Raw genomic sequence first — 25011 nt, 5'->3', positions numbered from 1 at the left:
TTGTCTGTCGGAATAATCAAAACACCACCTCGATGTCAAAGTAGCGCAAGTGCTGATCTTAATTTACAATAGACAGGCTATGAGGCCGTGTGTCCACTTCTATTTTGTCTGACTAGAAGAGCTGGAATTACAGACATTTTCCACTGTTGCACATCTCCTGAGAAATGTTGAAAGAAAATAAATCAGTATTAGCTTTGCACCAACAAAGTTGGTTCCCCAACAAAGCAAAGTGAATCCACCTGAATGCACTGTCGAAGCACATAACTGTCACCGTATTTCAGTTGCAGGCTGCAACTGTGAGCCCTCCTTAAAGTTCCTATCCGTAACCTAATAGCTAGGTGGCGACAGCTATTTATTTAATCGCATTGTTGAGCATTGACTTTCAGACACTTCTGAAACAGATGTCAGGTGGTAATTACTGCCTCTGGTGGCTGCGCGGAGGTCTTTGGTCGGCCCGTCCAAGCCGTGCCGTGACCCCTCTTTAAGGTAATAAGAGCTGATCCAGGTGCTGCTTCCTCTAAAATGGCTCGGGTTAACACTTCAACAGCCTGATGGGCAAAACTGCTGTGGGCAGTGATGTCACACCTTAGAAAGCAAAAGTGGAACTGGAGGCCGAGGAATTCTGCAAAGTAGTTTTTTAAAAGATTGAGCTATAATGAACGTGGGGTCTATTTTATTTTCAAATAAATTGCTGATTTACTTTATGAAAATTATTGAAGTTAAGTTGTAATTTCTTTGAAATGAAACCCTACAAACACTATATACGGCATGTTTTCTGCAGAAGTCATGACATGTCCTGTATATTTCATTTTAAGTTCAACCCTTGCCTTGAAATATTCCCATTTTCAAACACTTTGAGTGAGTTTCTCATGTACTTTCTGTGTAAAAAGACCCGTCCTCCCCTGGCGATCAGGTGTCATGGCCATATTCACGAGGAAACTTGCACAATTCCAATGAAACAAGTATGATTTAACTGAAAAAACATGCAGGCGTTGAGGGTCTATTTGTCACAAACATGGTATTGATGCTCCCATCCAGAACCAATGTGAGCTCCCAGTGGCTCTGGGAAGTCAAGCCGACCTCCAACACTCAGATCCAGTCAGCTTGGAGAACCTCACTCACGGCAAATAAACTGGTGTCTCCCCTCCAGTTGCCTGTCCCCTGGCGTCCCTTTGCCCAAAAGATTGTCTCTTCTACGCAAAATAGTGTCACGTGATGGAATCGCTTGCATTTTCTGGGCATTATAGCTCAAGCATTGAGACGCTTTTGCTACCAGTGGGACTTCCAGGAGCCCAGAAAATTAAAGGCACTCATGGGCCCTGGAGAAATCATCGCCTCAAGAGCTCCATCTCTACACAGGAATTGGAACTCAGAAACCATCCTGAGTAGGAGATCCAAAGTGACAAATGGGGTTGCTGACTCATGATGCCTTATATTTGAGTTACAATCCTACTACACTGCTGTAAAAGTGTGGACCTTGAAATTGGGAAAACACTTTGATGGACGCCTCACAACCCTACATTAAGGGTCACACGTTTGAAATCTGTTATGTTTCCCTGGGTGACTGATCCGGCGCACCAAAGGTTCTGGCTCAGAGTCCGGTGCTGGTGGCCGCCCCCCTGGAGAAGGCGTGTAGTTGCTGGGCTTGTAACTTGACACCTGGCCGTGCGGTGAGTTTGCCGTCGCTTTACTCACAGAAAGCCCATTTAAAAAGGAAAGGGATGAGTGGAACGTCCCTGACTCCAAAACAGAAGCAACAGCTTTCTCTCCGGCGGCGCGTCCTTCAACCCGGATCGGCATAAATGAATGAAACACAGGGGACTATCCACACACGATCGCGCCGGGACACCCTCGGTCACAGCATCCCGTCGGGAGGAATTTATGTCGGGCTTGACAGGGAGATCAACGCGAGCTTTTCCGTCTGGAACTTCATCCCAAGATTGTCAAATGAGTGAACGGCCGCCGGTGTCTTCTGCCCGCCTCGCTACGGAGTCACGCTGTGATTAACGGATCAGGTTTTTGACTGCCGGGACAAATGAATACAAATGAATTTAGGCACCCAAAGGAGAGATTGCAAAACCTCTCATCTAGACACAAAGTAAGTGCCGCTCGCCGTTACCGCTCCCGTTTGCTTTTCCGCTGTGAAAACGCGATAGATCCGCGGAAGTGCGCGCGTCCATGTGATGCCGGCTGGATCTGGTCCAGACCCCCACACACGCACGGCGTCCGCCAGAACCCGCTTACCCCGGGTCATTCATCTCTTTGCGCTCTTGAAATCTGAATACACGCGTGGATTCTGAAGTGATGTCAAATACAAAACTGCTCTGTAGTGTCCGATATAGTGTCAGTTACATAGAAACGCCTCATTCAAATTTGAACATGGAAAAATATCAATTTGGCTTGACTTGATTGGATTTAAAAAAATAAGATACTCAGTTACACAACAACGATGTTGATATCTTCTATTCTTTTATACTAGTTGGCCATGTATTATAACGCTGCTTCGGAGATTTAGGTCAATTTATTGCATAGTCAGCATTTACAGGATGCCGTATGACCCACTTTAAAATCGCAACCGGTTCTGTTTGCATCTTCTTTTAATCAAATATTGATAATTGCGTTGTCCCGTAATGTATTCATTTTATTTCCCCCGTCAATTTAATAAATAAGTAGATGAATGAAGGCAGTTGCAGCTCAAGACCACTAGGGGTCACACTATTGCACTATTGCCTATTTATTAATACGAATCATTAAAAAAACTATTCAACTGCATGATAGAAACTGATGTTTGCTATAATAATTACACATTTTCTCTTACTCATCTTTTGCATTTTTGGACCATTGTGTTAAAGTCCAGTGATGGTTGTGATGGGCGAAGTGGCCCATGACTGTGAACGGAGCCAGTGGAAACGTTGTGCAGCAGATACATTGTGGTCATAATTGCGCTCGTCCTTGGCTGTCAGTCTCCTGTGTGATGTGTGGCTGTTCTCAGATGGCAGAGTCACCTTAGGGGCAAACCTTTCATGGCACCTGAGGAGTCGTGATTGATACGAATCCGACTCTCTGTGGCCTTTTCTTAACCTTTGACTTGTGGCTGACCTGGAGATAGGTCAGTCTCTGTGTGTTTAAATAAAGCAACTCAGGTTCAGGCGGAGAATGGAAGCCTTTTTTAGTCCCTGATGGAGGAATGCCAATCTTCTCACACTTGCATCTGAGGCTCAAGGACAATTTGACAGTGGCTACACTCTCAGCAATTCGGTCGGCTTGGTTTTCAGTTAGAGCTGGAGAAGTATGATGGAGTTTTGTAAGAAAAGTTCACTTGAGGTTTCTGTATCAATGCCTCTTTAAGGACAGTGTTCAGAGCAATGCAGCTATATGATTCAGAGATAAGGACAAGAACCATATCACAAGCTTTAATTATGTCATGTGGAGACTAATCCTCGTGTTGTTTTCACTTTGATCTACCAATGCAATGTGTGTCCTGTTGGTCACTATGATCATATCCAGATCTTTGTGGTGAAATTTTGGACCAGTCACCGCTAATTCCATTTGGCAAATCTTCCTTTGCACCTTTAATTTCTCCACCACTTTACCTCTCTTTCAAGTGTGTCAGTTGTTGAGTGAGGCCTGTGAATTGTGACACAACATACGGGTTTCAGAGGCCAGCGTTGTTCGCCTGGCCAGTGTTTCGCCCACTCAGCTGATCCCAGACGTCGTCTGGGGACGCGTGTCATAACTCACTTTCGCAGTTTGAAAACCGCACCAGACAGGGTCAGCGTTCAGATGTCAAGCACGCTGATTTAAATGTTCTCGGGTGCTGCCTCACTGATTGGAGGAGGGAAAAAAACAGAGCAGCCTCGAAAGTCACACACACCTCAAAAGCCTCAATAATGAAATCTAAACACAGCAATGGTGATGTTGTTTTTAACCTACGTCTAGACGTTGTCCAAAGATGACCGGGGGAAAAATGAAATCTCACAGATGGAGTCAAGGCAACATCATCCTTTAATGCGCTGACATTGAATACACATGAATTTCAGTGGTAAGAGTATGACTAAGTAGCAAGGCGTTTCACTCCCGAGGCCAAAGAGGGCATCTGCTTTTGCTAGAAACCTCATATTTACTTAGGTACACGTAAACAGGGCTTATGAACATTAAAACTCAACGGTCGAATCACACACCGAAATCCAAAGTGCACTGAGAGTATCATTTTTGTGCTGGATAATGTAACCGGCATGTTTATGTAATCGTAATTGCCATGTGTATTTGAAGCTCTTGGCCCACATCTCTGTCTGCCTGCTTGGATGTGGCCCTCCAGCCACAGCTGCTATACACATTTCCTCTTCCAACCTGTGTGTGTGTGTGTGTGTGTCTGGATGACCTCCAGTGGTAAACAGTGGCTCCCCTGCCTGTCACCAGATCTCGGTCCCCCACTGAGGTCTCAGTCCGCTTGCCAGTCAGTCGCCTCTTCTCCAGTGCACACCTGGCTGAGTGGGCTGAGACAGGCTCATTTGCCCGCGTAGCTCCGTGAGGTGATCGCTGATGGACGCGTCCGCTATAGTATTTCTGTCTCCCGAACCGCAATAGCAGTGGGGCTCTCTCTTTTTCCAAGCTGCCGGCTTGTAAGTACTTTAGCAGACACCGGTTGTCGTGTTCCTCATGTTGAACTTCTACTTAAAGTATGTGGATCAAGTTGAATGTCTTTCGCCGGAATAATGGAAACCTGCAATTATCATATCATGAAATGACTTTACAAACATTGCTTCTGTCATCTTGCTGTATTCTCTGGCTTTGTGTTGGATTTAGTTACTGCCAATAACATGGTCTCAAGGTGTTGAAAGATGATTCACAACATAACACGACGCGGCCGCTGATTCTTGTCTAACATCCTCTCTTGGTTTCTGCCCTCAGGAGAGCCCTACTGCTCTGTACCGTTTTATATTGTACTTGTTACCTGGGACTTACGCAAGTACACTCTGAAGGTAAGTCTCCCTGCTCACTTCCTTAAACATCTCAGTAGAAAGCCAGTGATATGTCTTTGAGCATATGGGGGGGATTTGTAGCTACAACTCACCGGCGGCATCATTTCCCAGTCACGCAAACACACAAGAAGTGGACCACGAGTTGCCAGGGCAACATGTTTTGAGTCAGCTGAGTCGGAAAAGGGAGTGATGATAAAAAAAAAAAAAGAAAATTAAGGCTGGATGACTCGACTTTGTTTTGTTAGATAAAGTTGGCACTAGTTCCTCAGGAAACAGTCTTGTCTATGGAGTTGCTGTTTTGACTACTGGTCAAACACCACAAATTAAAATGAATAATAAACAAATAATGACCCACTTTTTGGTGCTGGTCCACTTGGTAAAACTGAGATCGAAGAGAAGATGTCAAGATTAGAGGCGAGCCTTCCTCATTGTGATGTATCTCCAAAGACATTTCCTTCCCTGATTAGCCGTGCTACCACTTTCAGACTTACTTCCTGAAACAAATGGCAAATGAGTAAATTATGTTGCTGCTTTACCGGAATGATTCCACCCAGTCTGCCATTAACAGGGAGCTTTCAATACTGCGCCTGGGAAGTTATACTTCTAAAAAAAATCTCTTAAAGCACAGCTCACATCTATTTCTAAAACGTCTCATTGGAATGCACAAAAATCTCAACGTTTGGATCCAAACTCAAAACTTCTTGACTTTTTCTAAAAAAAAAAAAAAAAAAAAGTGAACCCTATTATCAATCTATTGAGAATTTTTAGATGGCAACTGTAAACATTTTATTTTTTGGAACATCATGTATGTGCAAGCATCAGTTTAAAACTCTCGACATGAAACATGGTCCCTCACTAGTTTTAGTCAGAGGCAGCATAGTCGCGCACAATTGTCCTGAATTCAGAGTTTGTTTTCATCGTGGGACAAACAACAATCAATCTCAAAACTCTTTGAATGAAGGCTCAAGATGATATGTGGGATTTAACGCTGACGGCAATGAGAAGGAGACACTGAGGATTTCACCGTCTGACACTTATTTGTCATTCAATATGTGCTTACTGATAGTTGATGAAGATCATTGCAAATTAAAAATTGAAGCTATGAACAAAGCTGAGCACTGATCTGCTCGAGCTACATTCTCTGAATTGAAAACCACCTGTATGTTCCAGTCTTGTTATAGTTATTCAAAGTGCCAATGTATACACACATATATATGGAGAACAGATTCACCCACCGGCGTCACTGCACACTCAAGTTGTGCTGTCTTTTAGTGCAGTGAAGACCACACAGAGAGGAAAGGTATATAGTGACTTTGCTCCAAACAAGGTCTTCTTGAACCACTTGAAGCCTTTATGTTTAATCAGCTTGGACCTCTTGATAAATATTAAACGTCCAGTAAGAATCTGTACATCTGATGGAGCATTTGTTATGGCCTGGGACGCATCAGTAGCACTCAGTATTTCCACACCAGACAGCTTCGTTTAGATTGAGTCTTGGATTGACCTGCTGCTTGAGGGACCTCTTTGCAAAACTCATTTGAGCTCTCAGCGGCATCTTCCCTGGGGTCTACTTGCTTGATAACCATCAGCACTACTGGATGGATCGAGTTCCCACCTCACTCATTTAAACTTTCCATTCAGTCATACGTTTTCGATCCGAGTCCCCCTATTGGTCTGTTAGAGAAAGGCGGGCGCTGCACAGAATGGAACGCGTAATCAACATTCTTCTCCATTTTTCCATCTTTTCACAAGCGCTGATTCTATACCCATGTCCCCATTAGACAGGACCCAGTGACCAAAAGGTCAGAGTGAGCCCCGAAACAAAAAAGATGTTGAGAGGCCTAGGTTTGAGATCATAGGTCAGGATGAGCATGGGGACCTTCAGCAGCAAAATGCTAAACAGAGGCTGGAATGCTGGAGGCTGAGTTCTGCCTGCAGGCAGGGAGAGATGCGGCTCTGCATCGTGGTGACTGCGCTCATGTTCTGAATGTCCTCACTCACTCTTTTGATGAGAAGGTCATGGAGATGACACTCTCTGTCTTTGGCTCATTAACTGCCAAAAGCCTGGACACAATGACGGCTTGCTTAGATAGGGTGACGAAAGGGACGCGAACTTTAGCAATTGCTTGGATCTGATCATTGGTGTGGAACTAATCCAAATTTAGCGCCTCCTGAAATGTTTGCCGAGGCATTCAGGGGCTACGCCGCCAAGTTTGACATGGATTTCTGTTTCCACACTAGCTTTGAAGTGCAATGTTGCTCGTGGATCAACTAACAAGGCAGAGTGACACATGGAAATCATAGCGCTCCCAGGAAGTGTAGATGCACTTTGCAAGCGCAGTTAACCGTCACCGTATTTTCCATTGAAGTTGCTTCACGTCACTTGATATTCATCTACCACATTGAGAGAAACCAGATCAGGGAAGGTTTATTTGTGATTACATAAGATCTACCGAGTAATTTCTGGATGTTCTCCAATGAAATAAACAACTTAAAAGATGTGATTTAAAAAATAGCTGGCCAACGCATGAAACAACAGTCATTTTTTATGTGTGATCATCTGTCCACTACCAATCCAATCTCCACAGCAGTGAGTTATGGATGGACTTTGTATATCATTTACTTGTTAAATGATGAAATTGTTAAATTGTTGATTTAAAAGTTCGGTGAATTGATGTGGAAACTTGAAACTAAGGCTTGACTTATGCCGTACTGTTGCCTGGACCTTGAGTGCTGTTGTTAACATTTGTGAGGACTTACACTGTAACCGCCGAAGTAGACTCTTCCGGACTTGACTGATATATTTGTGGAAACCATTTTTAACTCAATATCATGTCTGCAGGCCTGTGGTCAAAACAATATCCTACATTGACGTGGGGGAACCACTGACATTTAAAACAAAAAAACACTTTGTCAATCTTACAGAGGACATTTAACTAAGATCTCCTTCTAAAACTTTTCGGTCAAAATATATATTTATTTTGGCTCTTCTCTGCACCAGACAACCTACTGTAGCATTTTTTTGACAGAGCAAATCGTAACCACTCATGAGGTTTTGGCAACAGGAAGTGAGTTTGTGGTGTCACTTTAAAGGGAAACTGCAGGGTGGTTTTTAGATATTTCAACCTAGAAGAAATGTACCTTTGAACTTCATCTAAATTCACCTCCTATTTATTTGTTTATTTTTACGTATGTGTTTACTGCTGTCCGAAAAGTGTTGAAATGTTTAACTGATACTGATCGTCCTTTCCTTTCAGATGTGGACATTCTGCAACATTTGGGGCTTAAGGGAGAGAAGCCATCACGACTGGTGCCCACAGGAGTCATTCCATTTCGATCTGGAATCATCCTCAACCAAAAGGCTAACATCGAACGGCCATTTCACTCTGTCTTCCCTAAATCTTTCTGGCCCAATGTGGCACTGGTCCTGAGTTTGCGCTCGCACCGTGTCAACAATGCCTTTCTCTTCACGCTGCTCTCAGGCCGCAAGAAGCTGCTGCTTGGCCTTCAGCTTGTGCCAGGAAAACTTGTTCTTCATACAGGACCCAATAGCTCGGTAGCACTGCCTTACGAGCCCCATGATGGCCAGTGGCACCAGCTGGCAATTGAAATTAAAGGACAGAGAGTGACTCTTTATGCCTCCTGCGGAGAGCAGAGTGTTCATGCAGACTTTGGGTGGGATAGTGATGAGGGACCAACTCCAGAACTTCAGGGCTCCTTTCTTCTGGGGCGGTCAAGTCAACAACAAACTTCAGCACACTTCGAAGGAGCCATCTGCCAGTTTGACCTGGTCCCATCTGCACAGGCAGCTCACAACTACTGCAGGTACATTAAGAAACAGTGCAGGGAAGCAGATACGTACAGGCAGAATCTCCCTCCCCTCTTGCCCGTCTTACCACGACAAACTAACCTAACAGCCACTGTGGTTACTCCTAAGAGTGATGGCCCAGAAACGGCCAAGAAGTCCACAAAACTAAGCCTAGCTAAAAGTGTTGCTGCTGCTGCTTCGGCCGTCAGAATTGTGGAGCTCACCCAATCAGTAAAGCCCAGCCCTGTGACCATCCCTACACCTGTTCGAGGAACAATGATGCCAGTCTCACCCCAGTTTGGACTTGCCTCCCCAACCCCAAAGGCAAGGACAATAACTATAACTGCACCACTCAGGACAAAAGCAGCGCCAACAAAATCACCAACGCCAAGACCGTCCACCTCTAAGACGACAAAACAGACACCCACCAAGCCTACACCTACCAACCCTACCTTGAAATCCAGCACAAAAAAGCCAAGCGTGTCAAAAGAAAAAAAGAAACCAACCACCCCTGCCACTTCCAAACCGACCAAGAAAAGGCCTGACCCCATCCTAGCTGACCAAGGTCCAGTTCCAAAGAAACCACAACCCACTAAAGCAACAAAAACACAAGCAAAGCCCAAAGTCACATCACCAAAAGCCGCTCCACCTAAACCTAAACCAAACACCGTGAAAGATGCCCTTCCCAAGCCAGCGATACCCAAGGCCAAACCGTCAAAATCAACGATACCCAAAGCGACTACTACCAAGCCCTTCAAGACAGATATCAAACAGACCCCCAAGCCGACGAAGCAACCCAAAACCGCCAAGGCTCCGCCGAATCCACAGCCAACCCGACCCTCTTTTGATGCAGTAACTGTAACACCGGCTGCCACCGACGGCTTCCAAAGTTGGGATCTGCCACCAACCCAGTTTTCCTTATTAGCTGGACCTGTCGGACAGAAAGGAGATGCAGGCCTGCCGGTAAGCCACTTGTCTGCTGCCTCATGTATCTTGCGGTAAATCCAATAAGCTCCACCACAGAAGGGAAGAAGCGCACAATATTTTTGTGATAACTGCACATGATTCTTCCTCATATCTCAGGTCTTTATAGGTTTTTGAGATTCATGTTTGAAATGCTGGAATATAGCCCTCATTTGTGGGTCGAGATGAATTTTTATGTCCATAGTTGACTGCTCTTACCTTCCTCATACCTTCCTAAGGTGAGTTCATTGCACAGTCAAAAGGAGCCCCTGTAGTAAAGCGAGTTTATAAGCATGTGGATGGCTCTTTGCAAATTTGCGTTGACTCGCTAGTTCTCAGTCAAAGTGCCGGTCACTGTTGAACTGATGTTGATTGAAAAAAGAGAGCGGCCACATCTTCTTTAGGTCAAGATGGCAGTGCACCCAGGTTCCCACACAGGTTAGAAGTCCAACTTTTAATCCCTTCTTTCTTTTCCTGCTGGGTGCACGGAACCCTAAAGGCTGGGTGTGTCAGGTCTGACGCCTTGCCGTCTCCGCACCAGATTCCTTCATCATAGAGGGCTGGTGGAGGTCACATGGCACTCCTTCAAAGCCAGGTCAAGGGTCAAAGTAGTCAGCAAACACCATCATTCAGCATCCCAATACAAGCGGAAAGGCGGACAGGGACCTAATCACTGGGGGCGGAAACACTGAGTCAGATCCTTCCCCACCTTTTTCCACAGACACCTAACTTCACAGGGCACCGAAGTGATCTGAATGTCTTATTTGATGTCGGCTAAACAGCTGTTTAGGCCGTGTTGTCATTGTTGTGTTTCTTTTCATTGAATCACCCTCAAATGATTTCCGTGTATGCTCTAAGGCCCTTGTGTTTGATTCCTGTTCCTGGCTCGTCCTGCGCGGTGCTCTGTAATTCACAGCACCAAATTGCCGATTGCAGTGTCTCGGGTGGACTAATTTGCCTCTGCAGTCATGTCCTCACTTCGGTCGACTATTATTACACTCAGAATTGCTGCTATTTTCAAAGCTCTACCTGCAATCTCAATTGAGTGGGGCTGTCATCTGCCATAGAAAAGACATCAGGGTGATGCAGGTGTCTTTTGATGTAGTTTACTGTCTGACATTGCAGTTTTCAACCTGTTTAATGGTAAAACCATTCACTTAGGCCCATACTTGGTTCTCCAGGCTAATAAGTCATGGAGCTAGAACAGGGACAGCTTACATTGGCATTGAAAAAAAAAGAATATTGACTGAAAAACAGAATATAGGCATTGAAAAGAGAATATTGGCAGAAAAAATAAATATAGAAATATTTAATACCGTTCTCGTTTTCAACCTTATTACAAAAATGCCAATATTCCGTTTTTCAATTCCTATATTCTTTTTTTTTCCAGCCAATACATATTTTTTCAATGCCAATGCAAGCTGTCCCTGATCTAGCACCATGATAAGTCATGGATTCATTCATTCACTGCTGCTTTGGCTCAGGTTTATATGGTCAATTGTGAGTCGCTTCCTTTTCAGCAGCTCGTCCGGCTGTCTGTGCCCTTTCTTAACAACTACAAATTTAAGGAAATCTGGAGGCAAGCACTCAATGAAACGCATTCATTGAGGTTCCGGTCACTTGTTTTGTCCGTCATCACTCGGCCTGCCTTAAGTGTCTTTTACTGAAAGACAGAATCGATGCAGACTCCAGACGGAGTCCCACTTCTAAAGCAGTATTGTTTGTCAACTACTCAATAAGATTGTATCGATTGTGAGTGATGACTTATATATAGATTGGTAAGTCAATGATAGTTTGTTTTAGTCTTCTTCTCTCATTGATTCCAATCATCTCTTTGAAGAGGTTTTAGACTGAGATGAGTGCACATTAATAAAGCTCCATCTCTCACGTGGCACAGAAAGGTAGAGTTAACAGCCAGCACATTTATGTTCTCTGTAAAAGACATTACCCATTCAAGGATGCAAGCTTGCGTTTGTTTTTGCACCTGAAATATTGGCTCTTGTTCTTGTTGTAGTTCTCAGCTCTCATGATTACTAGGTACTAAATACTTCACCAGAGACTCGTATATGACCATTAAATCTCTCGTGTAACAAGGTAATACTTCACAATGCCGCGAGTGATATATGGTGAAAATTGAGTTTAAATGAGGGATGTCTGACATTGACATTTTGCCAATATCCATTGTCTCAATATCAATACCGATGTATGCCACTCCTGCCACATCACATCTGCTGTCATGAAATGAACACATTCATTGGTGCTATTGTGATGCCAGTATGAAACATGTCTGTTAAAAGTAAGAACACAAAAAGTCAGATTTCCGCATGCATCTTCATTCCAAAGTTATGTTCTCTGGGTGAATGAAAGACAGATTTCTACCCGTCGTACTACTTTGGAATATCGAGGCTGTTCAGTGTTGGCAAATTGAGGCAACTTACTGCGGAATGTGGTCCAAGAAATGTCCCCGAAAAAGAGAGCAGCATGTCAAAGATGGACAGGTGCTAAGAAGAAAGGACAGTAGGAAGTAAACAAACACAGGAGGGGGAGGAAGTGTGAAAACGGACCGAGGTGAGTGTTGACGTTGACAGGTCCAACAGGCCACCAAAGAGCGCACCACCTGAAACAATAGGGGTGGTCTCAACCTTGGAGGTCATCCTGTAGGACATAGTGGGGTGCCAATTATGATCCTGACAGCGAATATAAACCACAGAGCGGCCTGGTATGTCACACAGTGGCTGTAGCTGTCAGAGCACGGTGCTTGACGGCCAATTGTCTTGCTTGTCTGTTTGAGTTCATAGACTTGTGAAATGACTACAATTTCCAACCCTCTCACAATAATATACTGAAATATATGGTCCCCGGAACATCAAATTTACTACAGTTGGGAAATTCAATAAACGTTACTAGTGTTTATTTTTTGTGTTTAATTTCACATTTCCACTAATGTGATTTTTGTTTTATTTTAAATCCTTGCAACATATTTTCACATGGCTCACACATTACTTAACAAAGCTCATAATAATACCAACCATTTAAAAGGCGCTAGCTTGAATCTACTGTTGGAGACAGCTCACATAAGACCTCAAACCATCGCATCTTTGAGACTTTCAAACGTGTCTGGTAACTGTCCTAGCTTGGCAAAAGGCAACATTAAGATCCTGTTTTGAACTTTACTCACTTACATAATGTCGCTTCAAATGACCATCCTTCACCGCACAGTTTGCTCTTGATGAGTCTGTGCTACCACAACCACTATTTCCCTCGCTTCTCTTTTTCCTATATTTTGATTAAAAGAAAACCATTCAGCATGATTAAACCACACAAGGGGCACGATGTGGAGCAGGAAATGACCTGTTATTACCCGGGTTTCCTGACATGCAGGCTCTGAAATTCTTGACAAATACCCTCCATTCAGTAAGATGGAATTACCGAAAAGGTGTTGGTTTTTGTGACTGTGCGCCGCTGCGTGTGTTTACAGTGGAAACAGCAACCTTAATGAACCGCCGGCTTAGATAGGAAGGTCATTGTGGTATCAGTGGAGACTCATTGATAACTGTCTGTTTGCAGGGACTTCAGGGACCTCCGGGGAAACCAGGCTTGGCTGGGAAAAGGGGTCCTCGGGTGAGTCCTGAACACCTCCAGCTACAAGTATTATACCCAGAGGAGAATTCTGGCATCAGAGTGTTCCATTCTAAAGGCATCCTTTGCTGAAGTTACAATCGACTGGGCTCCCCTGTCACTTTAAATCCTTTCTATCACCTGGCTGACACACGCACACACACTCACACAGAGTTTTTCCTATGCCGGCAAGATTGACCATATTCAGCACGGGCCTGTGAGCGGTGACCTCCCACCCCTCAGCATAAACAGGAAAGCTCCTATAAAGACGGCCTTTCAAAAGACTGCCTGTGCCACAGGATGCCTAATAAAAGCACTGTAAACAGACAGAGAACACGTGGCTGTGCTGGACTTTCTTCCCTGTGTTGCAGCAGGCTGCACCTTCTTGGGAATCCCATCCTGGACATATGAAAGGTCTCTTTCTCTGCACTAGTTAAAAGGATACACTCTGGTTCCTGGAGCTTTGTGTAATTCAGTCCGTCTGTTCTCCTCTCTATTGTTAGGCCCGATAAATATGGCAGGCCCACTAGTGTTGGTCAGCCGTGATTAAGATGGCAACCAGAAGTAACCAGTTGCTGATAGACATTAAAATGGATACAGCCGATTAAATACTGACTAATATTGAAGACTGAAGGGATCCAGTCAACTGTGTTTATTTAAACAGAAAGTAATGGTGTTCACATCTGCCAGAGTTTAACTGCCACTCAACATCGCAGTCCTGAACAGGAGGTCAACACCTTGATGTGGTCCAGAGCCGTGAGGAAAAGGCTATTGCCTGTATTTACATGCGTGGGTATTTGTTGTATGTGTGTTGTGTGGTGTGTGTTTCCCCTGCGCTTGTGTCTATCTGAGACAGTCCTGAGTGGAGGTCTCTGTAGTCCCCCTCTTCTGCGGATGTATAAGGAGTTCTTTGTCTGGCTCTGATTAAAGCTGTTTAAACTGTAGCACCTCCTCCAATCCCAGCTCTGGTTCCACTGGCACAACATCTGCCTCGCTGAGGTGGATATCAGGAGATCAATATCAACTTTGAGTGGAACGAACCTCACGTTTGCCACCCGATATAAGTTAATCCAGTTAGAGCAAGGAGTGTTTATGGCGTAGATCTAAGTTGTATTTACCCAGTTGCACATTCTCCGGTAGCTTCATTTTTACTGCCCAAGCATTTTTGTGGGCTTTTGTGAGTCACAAAATCTATTCATGGTTCCCTAAGATCAAGTGTCAAACTCAAGGCCTGGGGGCCAAAGCTGACCCACTAAGTCATTTTGTGTGGCCTGCAAGTGCTACGGCTCATGTAGTTAGCCTAAAGTTATTCTCTCATTATCAATGGAAATTTCTCATAAAGCTGAAAAATCACTCACCTTTCATGATGTTATCGTGATGCTAAGCAGTTTAGAAATATTAGAAATGTCAACAATGAATCTTGAACACGAAGATGGGAGGTTGTTTGGTGACAGTGGTTGGATGTACGCACTTGTATTATAAGGCAGAGGGCCATTTTTGTATTTTGGCATTAGTCACATATAATCTATTTCAAATGAAGACTCCACAATCTGCACTCTTATTCCCTGTTAAAGTCCTGATGTGATTATATATATATTTTTCGGGCCATGACTTGGACTTGCTTCAGCCGTAGACGTACATACAGACAACCATGATATTTGTGAAGGAGATACACCGAGTCTTCCCCCCCTCAGTTCAATCCCAAATAAAAGTACAGACTGAGATTGCAAACACAGTCACTTATATGAAACCCAACTGTCACTCCCACTCCCACGAGAACTAGTGATGGGTCGATGAGGTATCATGATACAGTTGATGAAACAGAGTCCGTAGTTTCAGAGGCCACTGGATGCGCTCTTGGCTTTCTCTGTTGTTCAAGTCCAAACATTATACAGCAGATCAGGACACTGTTTCATGAAACCTCATCTATCCATCACATCACTAGCAAGAACGGCAAACGCAGTCGTAGCAGTGTTCTTGCACATGACGCTGTCTTGTCATTTACCACCCCATCACTTTAAAACACTGATGACTTATAAGGGAATTCAGAGTTTTGACTGCTTCCCTAAACCATCGTCACGACTCAATGTCTCTGGAACTTCAGCTTTTGTACAAATCATGTCAGTACTCGTCTTAAACTACAATCGCCTGTATTATCAACACATACTGAGGAATATTTTCTTAGCCACAGTCAACCAGCTGCTGAGCCTCTTGTGGCATGTTGGGTAGCAGGAGTTGGTTTGCAAAGTGCAAACAATGAAAACAAGGCTCTCAAACTAAACACTTGTAAAGGCCATTGGTTTCGATGCCACTTTAAGAGGGGTCACACACAAACATGCCACCAGTGTCTGCCTCTGACCACACAGTTGTTTTGTTTAACACGCACGTACACACTGCTGTATATGTGTCCCGTATGTAAACCACTACACAAATCCCACGCTGTGTAGCGCAGACATACGAGGCGGCTGCTTTTATGACCTGCCTACATAAAGACTGAGACAGATTATGGAGCTTTTCCTGTAAACAAAAGCATTTATCAAGTTTAATTACGGGTGCCATGTGTGGCTGTGTGTGAAGGTGAAAACACATGGATGAGAATTTGCAGACGGTCCCTGATAAACACATGGTTTTAAGATTTTTTTTTTTTTAACTGAAATCCGAATCAAGTGGCTGTAGGCTCACAGCTGCTGTGGGGAAAATTGGGGGAAAAAAAGCCTATGTGAGATTGTGGTGCTCTTTCATTTTCTTTGCTTGACCTCTCGTAGCCCAGGATTACTGGAAGTCGGCATGATGACATACAGAGCACCATTGAGCTAGCCGAGCACCACCCATGAACCTTGACCTTTGATCCCTACACGTTAGTGTGAGATGCTGTCTTTATGGCGAGCGGTGTCTGCGCACAGTGCTGACTCCTCAGGTGGACTATGGTTGTGGGTGTGTGTAAAGACGACACTGGTGGAATGGTGTGAGAAGGAAGTCCTGCAGACCTTTGACTCTTCGGTATGACTCAGCCCCCCATTCCAAGTTCTGTCATGTCTTCAATCAGAGAACATATCCGCTAGTCAGAAGTTGGCTCATGCGTTATGTTAATATAAGAGGCGTCAATGGTGGCGGTGGCAGAATGGTTCTAATGGGTTTAGAGAGGATTGGTTGTCTGGTTGGTGGTTGCACATCAGCAGCTGTGCTTCCGTCAGTCTGCCAGAGGGCAGATATGGCTATAGTTCTCGCTCACCACCACTAGTGTGAATGCACAAAGAATGGATAATGCTTTTTGTAAAATACTTCGGCCATCATTTTTTTTCTCAAATAAAATGTTCATCCCTTTGACATGAACATTTGTAGTCAGTTGCTCTTTCAGTTTCCGTGTATAAAAGTCTCTGCCCTTTTTACCCACAATTCCTATAAACACAGTCCTCAACCTCATGGACAGCCTTCCCAGAAGAGCAGACGCTGTAATAGCTGCAAAAGGTGGACCGACATCGTATTGAACCCTGTGGGTTAGGAATGGGACGGCACTTCACTTCATATGTGAGTCAAGGCTGGTGAGCAAATACTTTCAGTGATATAGTGTTACAATGCAGCATCAATGGAAAACGAAAGTAGGCCTTCCACTATGTTATAGCAGCAGATTTTCTGGCTGCAGTAATGTACGTTTTTATTCTCCCCAACATACAAATCACACTCTAATTTTCAGCTTGTCTTCCTCTAATAAACTCAATTACGCTGTTACAAGTGTAACTCCTAAGCAGCTAAATTCATACAAATGGCTTTTCAACATCCCTTCGTAGCTAATTTGTCTCGCTGGCTTCTGTTCTTGCGCGATTTATGAGCAAATTGCTGCACATTCTTTTCCTTTCACACCATCCAGCCTTGCTGGCTATGTGATTGTGACTTTAACAAACAGTGACATGTTTCCCCAATTCCTCTGTGGTTAAGCTGGGCTAATGGGATCTTAAATCTTCTTCCGGTTATTTCAGACTGGCGTTCTCTACAACGTCGGCTTTTATCTCGGTCCAACAGCTGAATTTAAGGCATTTAAACTGTCTTTACAAGTTAGACACTGTTTACAGGAAATTCCATTAAATGAGCTCAAATATTGAACGTGGGGTTGCGGTCGGCCCTGTGAAGTGAAGCTCTTCTCTGTCTATACCCAGGTTTTCTGGGTCCATTCTGCACGTGCGTCGCTGACAGAAGTGGCCCTGTTTCTCCGACATGTAACATTAGTAGCCATGATTCCAGTACATGTTAAACGCAAAAATAGCATGCATCCGCTGTAGCTAGCGGCGTGATGACCGCGGCGCCGCCCCGGAATGTCTTTTTCAGAAGCTGATGGTTTGATGGTTTGATCGACGTCTCTCCCACACCTCTCTAATTAGACACCTGCTGGGGGAAAGTGGACCACAATGTTGAGAGGAGGCTCCTGTACAGATGGCTGATGCCAGCCCGTGCCTACCAGTGAACTGCCCAAAACAGTGGTCAACCGCGGGGCTAATTTAGAAGCATGTAATGTCTAGTTTGTTTAAGTTTATTTCGGGAACAACAGCCTCCCTTAGCACAGTCTGGGTTTTGACAGCAGCTGCATGGACTTTAGCATGGCCAGGCGAAAGGCTATTAAATCCCTCCAATAAAAGTATATTGTGTGTGAAATGAAAATGAAGCATACCTGATATTTCCAACCTCATTTATGTTTAGGGAATTCATTTTTCTCTGGGGAAAATATTTAATTGCCAGTAGAGCTCCCATACTGTATCGCACAATATACCTGAACCTCCCTTCTGCCAGATGGATCTGACTGGCAAACAGGCAATATAATCTGGACACTCATCTGTCCTTTCGTTTTAAGTAATTTCACTGAGATCCATCTTAATCCAGCCAGGATAATCTCACCTAAATTAGATTATTATGTTTCTCTATTTGGGTTTAAGTCATTTTTTTGTTCAGTTTAGGGCACAAAACTGTAGTCACATCAGGTGAGTTGTTGTCTTCTCTATAGAAACGCATCAGATGAACTAGTTTCCAGATCTTGTTTTCACCATCAAAATACGGGACTTATTTTTCATTCTCACGTGGCTGTACAGGTGGCGAGGCTCGGGACAACCCGGCCCCAACGCTGCTGAGCACAACAGACATATCAATCTGCTACTGATAAGATAATACATGCTCCACTTCAGATGAGACGAAACATGCATTTTAAGCTTCCCAGGAGTGAACAGCTTGATCTATTTCCTGTCAGGTAACAGCTGTGAACACGCTGACTAATTTCCTGCTCATTCACAGACTCCGTCTCCGAAACAGTGAATCACTTGTCATCAAAGACAGGAAACAGCAGTAGCAGCAAAACGCATTCATGTTGTCATCACGTCTGCACTCGACCCGCATGTCTGCTTTTCAACTTCGCACAAAAGCCTTTATTGTTGAGATGCATTGAGCAGCTGAATCCTCAGATTACCGTGTTTTCTTCCCGGGGGGACCCCCCCATGGGGTTGATGGTCTGGATGATGCTGCAGACATGATCTTGGGCAGAATGGCTCCATGATTTGTTTTGACTCACCTCGGTAAAACCCGCTGACCCGACTCTCGTGGCTCTTTTTCCGCTCGCACTGACTTGCTCGACCCATGACCTTGCGTCCGTGGGGGAAGGTGAGGGGGCCCAAAGGTGTTGCAGCACGTGCAGAGCAGGCGTGAGGTTTTAAGCTGATTGTATGACAGTTTTTAATGGTATCTTAAAAGAGTTTAGTGATATTTAAGTATTTTCCTGAAGTTTTTATCTGCATTTCCGTATTACAATTGTGTTTTCCTCATGCTAAGATTTAGCTTGTGTGTGCGTATCTATGTATACACGCACACATACTAAGTTCATGGGGCGGTGTCAGCGGTGCTCAAAGCTCGCGCTAACCCAAACCAAAGCGTGACCATTTCGCCAATAAGCCCGGCACCGATGAAGTGTTCCGACTGAACAACAAATTGAGCGAGTTACCAGCATCATTTAATCTTCTCGCAGCAGTGTGACCTGGCGAAGCCTCCAGTTTCTTGGCAAACTGCAGTAATCACTTACTGCTCCAAGTTTCCTTATGGGCTGAAAGTAATTTAGCCGTGGATGTAAACAATCTAAAGTTCACTTTGAAACCCCCAAACACCGACTTCATTGTGCCACAATCTTGTCAGAGCAGCTTCCAAGCATTCTCCAAAAAGTCATTTTTAAAGAGAAAATCAAATGAAAGCTTTTGATGGACACTGAACTCAGGACCCCCCCCCACCTAAAGCCTCCCACCAGGACCTCTTGACAGTGTGAATGGCTTCATATTTCCAGCGTGCTGCCACTGAAGGTCTTTATTTTGCTCTCAGGCCCAGTTGTGTTTCATTTCCTTTAGCTACAGCTGATGTGGACAGAAGCCCTCACCAGCAGAGGAATTCCAAATGTTATGCTATGAGATTATCTGCGTTACTCATTAAGATGCTTGACAAATGTGTGTTTGTGTGTGCGTGTTGAAGGTGCCAGGGGCCTCTGTTCGGAGCGCGGGGCCAACAGGAAAACCACATCCATATGGAGCAGCAGCTTCACACAGTTGTATTTTCCATAGGTTTAACCCCCCCTGCACCAAAAACCAAATACCTTACCACCCAACTCACAGACTCTACATTTAGGAAAAATAGGTTAAAGGAGCATGAAAGCTGAGATACTCCAGATCGTCTGGACCCTCCACTCCCCCCGGGTAGAGGGTCAAGTCTCATGACAGAGGCAGACACTGCGCTCCAACTCCAACTGGAGAGGTTAATTCATTTTACCAAGAGGCCACGACACTTAAATAGCCACATTATAAATACAAAATATGGCATTTTTTGGTTTCAATTTCAATTGAAGCAGTTTAACTGTAAGGATTTTAGCAGTCAAAATCGTTGTGATATTGTGGAAAAAGATGAATTGCCGAATTTGGGTACCTTTCCTAACCCTCTTTGCGTTTTCTGTTCAGGGTCCTCCTGGTCCTCACGGGAAACCCGGGCCTCCTGGTCCCCCTGGGCTCAAGGTAAGACGTAGTGACCTGTAAAAATGATTTGAAAAAACTAGATATGACCAATTTCTCAGTCTGTCTTGAGTTATTTGATTGAGTTGGGCCGAGTCTGTTAAGGTCATTGTCATCATCAGAAGGGTTTAAGTTACATCTCGATCATTCACTAACTCCTACTTCTTCCTTGAATGGAGTGGAAGGAGGTTGTGGCCTAGAGGCAGGGGGACACCCTGGACCAGTCAGCCTCAGGGGGGATATTCACAGACAAACACTCACATAGACACATATTGATGGCATTTTTTTCACTTAATCGTACCGCTGACCAAAGCAATGTGGACAGAAATCTAATATGACTAACTTACTATTTACACATGGAGAGTCTCGTGCACGTCTATACATTCTTTCTTTATATTTGTGTCATGTTTTGCTCTTCAGTAAAACTCACTTGAAAGCAAAGGTTAAAAAATTCCAGCGACGCAAACCCCGCTATGGAAAGACGTTATGAGATGGAAAGTGAGAACGTCACATAAATCTGTCTAAATTTAAGGAAGGAGCAGGACGTGACCTCGGCATGGACAAATTCTCCGCCTCCCCTGCCAGATTGACTCGGTTGATGTGTGTCTCTGCAAACAGCCTTGACCTCTGCCACTGTGTAATGAGTACACAACAAGCGGCTATTCTTGCATTTAAAGTGCATTATAAAAATGTCATGTGTGAGAAACGGCATGTGGAACCCTGACCTCTCGAGGTCACCTGGCGAGACGAGAGTGTGTCCTTGTGCCCCGGCTGCCATGTCCACCACAGCCTCTCTCTCTTGTTCTGAGCTATTTTATGATGCGCATTTATCAACATCTTAGTGGCAAGATTTTATCGAAGTTTATATGTTGTGAGCAAAAAATAAAATAAAATAAAATAAAAGACAATAATTTGTATGTTTAGTAGAAGGGTTTCAAGTAAACTATTAGAGGGCAAGATACTCAATATAATGAATAAAATATACAGCTGTGAATGTAGAGAATTCACATTAAATCAATTCATCAATTAAAAAGGTTATGTGTAAAATTATTATGAGTAAAATATAACTATTATGACGAGAAAGTGATATAGATAATGACAGTAATTTTTTAAATCCTTCTGAATCCATCTGAAACATCGCCACTATTTCACGATTCATTGTGTAAAATACATATTTTTTGATAATGTATTCCATCTAGTTCAAGAGATGGAGCCCTTAAACTCCCCACATATTTGATCCAAACTTATATCCCAAACCAACATGACCCGTTTTGCGCAGCCAAGTGTTCTGATCACAAGAAGCAGAGTCCTACAAGACAAATATTTGAAACCCTGCCATGTTGGATGTCTCAGAAAATTCCAAGCGGATCGGTGCGGCTCAGATTCCTTCTACCTGTCAGGTGTGTTGAGAGAGGGATTTGGCCATCGGTGTTTGATCTCCAGGGGTGCACCCTGATTTCTACGTTTGTCCTTTCATCATTAGGGAATGAAACAAAGTTGTAAATAGCAGGGGTCCCCCCGAGGGCCAGGGCTGGCGCTGTGTGTAATTTCCGACGCCAAGCTTTGATGTGCTGCGGTGCCATTATTGTTACCTGCTGACAATGAGGCTTGTGAGGCCAGCGGTGGCATGGTGCCCACGGAAATGTGGCTGCGGACGAAACGTGTGCAGATTTTACTGTGGGAATATGTCACCTGCAAATAGACCTAGTCAGTGACAGGCGTGAGCTGCACCCTGTAAGGGAGAAACCAGTGACCTTGCAAGTGAGTCTGACAGACTGAAAGTCATGTATACTTGTTTGTGTTTTGATCAGGGAAGAAAAGGAGATCCTGGAATCTCACCTGGTCCTGCACCAAAAGGAGAGAAGGTATTATTCCACTGCAGTGTACATTTACAAAAAGATTGCATGACTGTAATTTTGTCCTTTTGTTTTAACACTAAACTCTACAGACTGACTTTTCTAGAATTTCTCCTCTTACATTCTCCTTGTGTGCTGAATCAGCACTCTAAGTGAAGCTGCAGTAATTAAAAATGTAAATGAAACCCCTTGGAAATTTTATGATTAATGTAGCTGTCATGGACTTCTGCTAGATCAGGATTTCATACGTCCTTCAGATGAAGGAGTCCTTGCTTAGAATGCCTTTTCAGCAGTGAGGTTTTACAACCGCATCGAACACCTCGACTACATTAGTTGGCAACTTCTTGTTTGTCATCAGTTACCGCTGTTATTTAGCTACAAGCAGAATAAATAAGTGATGTTATTTCCACATGGGTGCCACCACATCTACACCTTCAATGTTCCACTCACACCTATTTTCTATTTACAAATGTACTTTGTTCAGCAGTCTTTCTTTGTTGAACTGTGACTCAACTTTATGTGCTGCGCCAGCTGGATTAGCCACTGTACGTTCTCTACTCTGACTCCTCAGTTACATTAACAGACAGTAGGTGTTTTCTGTGGTTCAGGTTTGAGGATCGCTGTTAACATACAGTATATGCTTTAACTGCTATACAGGCACTAGAAAAATGTGCCCTTAAGGCAATATTTCCCTGAAAACAAACACTTGTAAACACACACACCAGCAATTTATTGTATAACAGTGATAAGCTGGTTCAATTTTGAGACTCTTTCTTTTGTGTTGCAGGGAGACTCAGGGATAATTGGTCCAGTTGGACTGGCTGGTCAAGCAGGTCGAAAGGTAAAGCCGCCAAGAGTTCTAGCTCTAAAAAAAAAAAGGGTTTCAGGGAAACCCCACAGATGAATGCTTGCATGAGTTTCGTAACTTTGGTGTTTGTTACAGTGTTACATTTGTGTTTTTGACGTGTGAGCATCATTTTCTCCATCTGTGTTAACTGGATCCAGCACACTGTTGGCAGAGTCACAGGGAGGGAGAGGGGGGAGTTTTACCTCATCAAGGAAAAGAAGATGGGGCCCATTCACTCAAACACAAATATACCATTGTCTTCACTCTTGCTTAAAGTCCCAGCATGATTCATGTCGAGTAGGGAAAACTGGGGAGGAGCTTTTAGATGAGTGGAGTGAGCACACTCAGTCAGTGTTGGTCCAAGTGGAAAGATTGCGTGGTTTCTCAGTATCTGTATGTGTTTGGATTATAGTGACAACACATTGTTTGCCCTTATGTGCTGTTGCGTCTAGTCAGAGGTTGCAAATTCACTGGAAATGGAATGTGACTTGACATCTGGACAAAAAAGACACACATTTCCACCGTTAGTTTGTTGAATTGAATGGATATTAAAGTCCTCAATGGCTTACAATAGAAGAAAATGAATCACAGTTCTTCTACTCCTGGTGTGTACTTTTGTTGAAAACCAGATCATGTATTACAGCAGCCTGTCACTAGCTTAAAGTTCTTACTAGGTTAAAAAAATATTTGGTGCTGTGAGTACATTTTGGGTGGATCCATAGATGTCAGCGCCGGACACTTCTGCCTCAGCTTGTCCAGGATCACAGCGTACCGTCTTAGTGAAAAATACAAATGAAAATCTTAAATCCGACTGAGGTTTCACGCCTTCACTATAGGGTCCTTAGGTTCAGTGTACATTTCATTTCTTATTCCTGCATCACTCTACGAGTTCCATTCACATGATTCGTGTAGGAGCACGTACTTCGTTTTCCCATTTCAAAATCAACTCACCTCCTTTCACACTCTTCTACTCCAAGCCTCTCGTAAATGACAAAGCTCCCTCTAACTCAGGGATCAATGCGACCCACATCCTAGTGAACCCAACCTTTCTCTCCAAGTCTGGCCTGCCTACGCTTCTGTGGTCCATCCCAGTGGCTCCCATTGACATCCTGTGCATCTACACCTCTGACACTGCTGTCTTTGTGTGGATCATGGCAAGTCTCACTATAGTCGTAGAGCCTCCTGTTTCATTTGTCATCTCCACTTAAATAAATTCACGTTTTAACCCAGCAGACTAATGCAGGGTTTTCTTCAATCATCCCTTGCTGTTGCATCTAGCATTTGCTTTCAGTCCATTTCTCATGCATGTCCACATTTAAAGCTTCTTAATGCCACTTCATATACAAACCTGAATTGAAAAAGCTGTCAAAAAAAAAAAACAATGGTGGATTGTTTCAAGAATGAGCTTTTTGCTCTGGCAATGGCCCAAAAATCATTGGTGACATCTTGAGGAAGGCACTTTCTTTAAGCGTGGCCAAGAGTGAGAAGCGCTCTCCAACACAGAGGGGTTAAGTGCCTCACCCCCAGCAGACGTGTGAGGGCGTCTCGCATGCCTCCGCTGTCTCAGGTCGTCGCTGCCCTCGGTAACAGTGTCAGACTCCGGTTGGACGACAGCCTTAAGCCTCACATGTGGCTTTTGTTAGGAGTCTGCTGCTCTGTATATCTCTCCCCACTTGTTCTCACACACAGTCACTCACACACTCAATCGCAATGGAAACTGTAAAGCTGGTGGAAAACATTTACAAATTTCCTAACTAACTGAGTCCAGGTGAGTGTCCCCCAACTCCATGGCTCCGTCTTATAGGTCATAGACAGAAAAGCTATTGATGGTTTTAGTGCTTTTCATTAGATTTTTCTTTTTTTGAAATTCTACCAGTTCATGGCATGAGAGCAACTGCAGGGTAATGCACCACGC

The 25011-nt window shown here is 44.0% G+C and overlaps 1 protein-coding gene across 1 annotated transcript in view; it reads left to right on the top strand.

The window, feature by feature from the left end:
• The first annotated feature begins 1657 nt into the window (after positions 1 to 1657).
• The window catches only part of LOC128748618 (collagen alpha-1(XXVII) chain A-like), a 65227-nt gene continuing 41873 nt past the window's right edge, over positions 1658 to 25011 (top strand). The window contains exons 1-7 of the mRNA XM_053847556.1: positions 1658 to 2098; positions 4912 to 4982; positions 8240 to 9753; positions 13321 to 13374; positions 20343 to 20396; positions 22205 to 22258; positions 23037 to 23090. Of these exons, the coding sequence (XP_053703531.1) occupies positions 2046 to 2098; positions 4912 to 4982; positions 8240 to 9753; positions 13321 to 13374; positions 20343 to 20396; positions 22205 to 22258; positions 23037 to 23090 (1854 nt within the window). The 5' untranslated portion in view covers positions 1658 to 2045. The remainder of the gene's footprint in view (positions 2099 to 4911; positions 4983 to 8239; positions 9754 to 13320; positions 13375 to 20342; positions 20397 to 22204; positions 22259 to 23036; positions 23091 to 25011) is intronic.

The sequence above is a fragment of the Synchiropus splendidus genome, chromosome 1 (assembly GCF_027744825.2).
Source record: "Synchiropus splendidus isolate RoL2022-P1 chromosome 1, RoL_Sspl_1.0, whole genome shotgun sequence".
Lineage (NCBI taxonomy): Eukaryota > Metazoa > Chordata > Actinopteri > Syngnathiformes > Callionymidae > Synchiropus > Synchiropus splendidus.
Note: the sequence above shows the minus strand (reverse complement) of the source record. Positions and strands in the feature narration are given on the sequence as shown.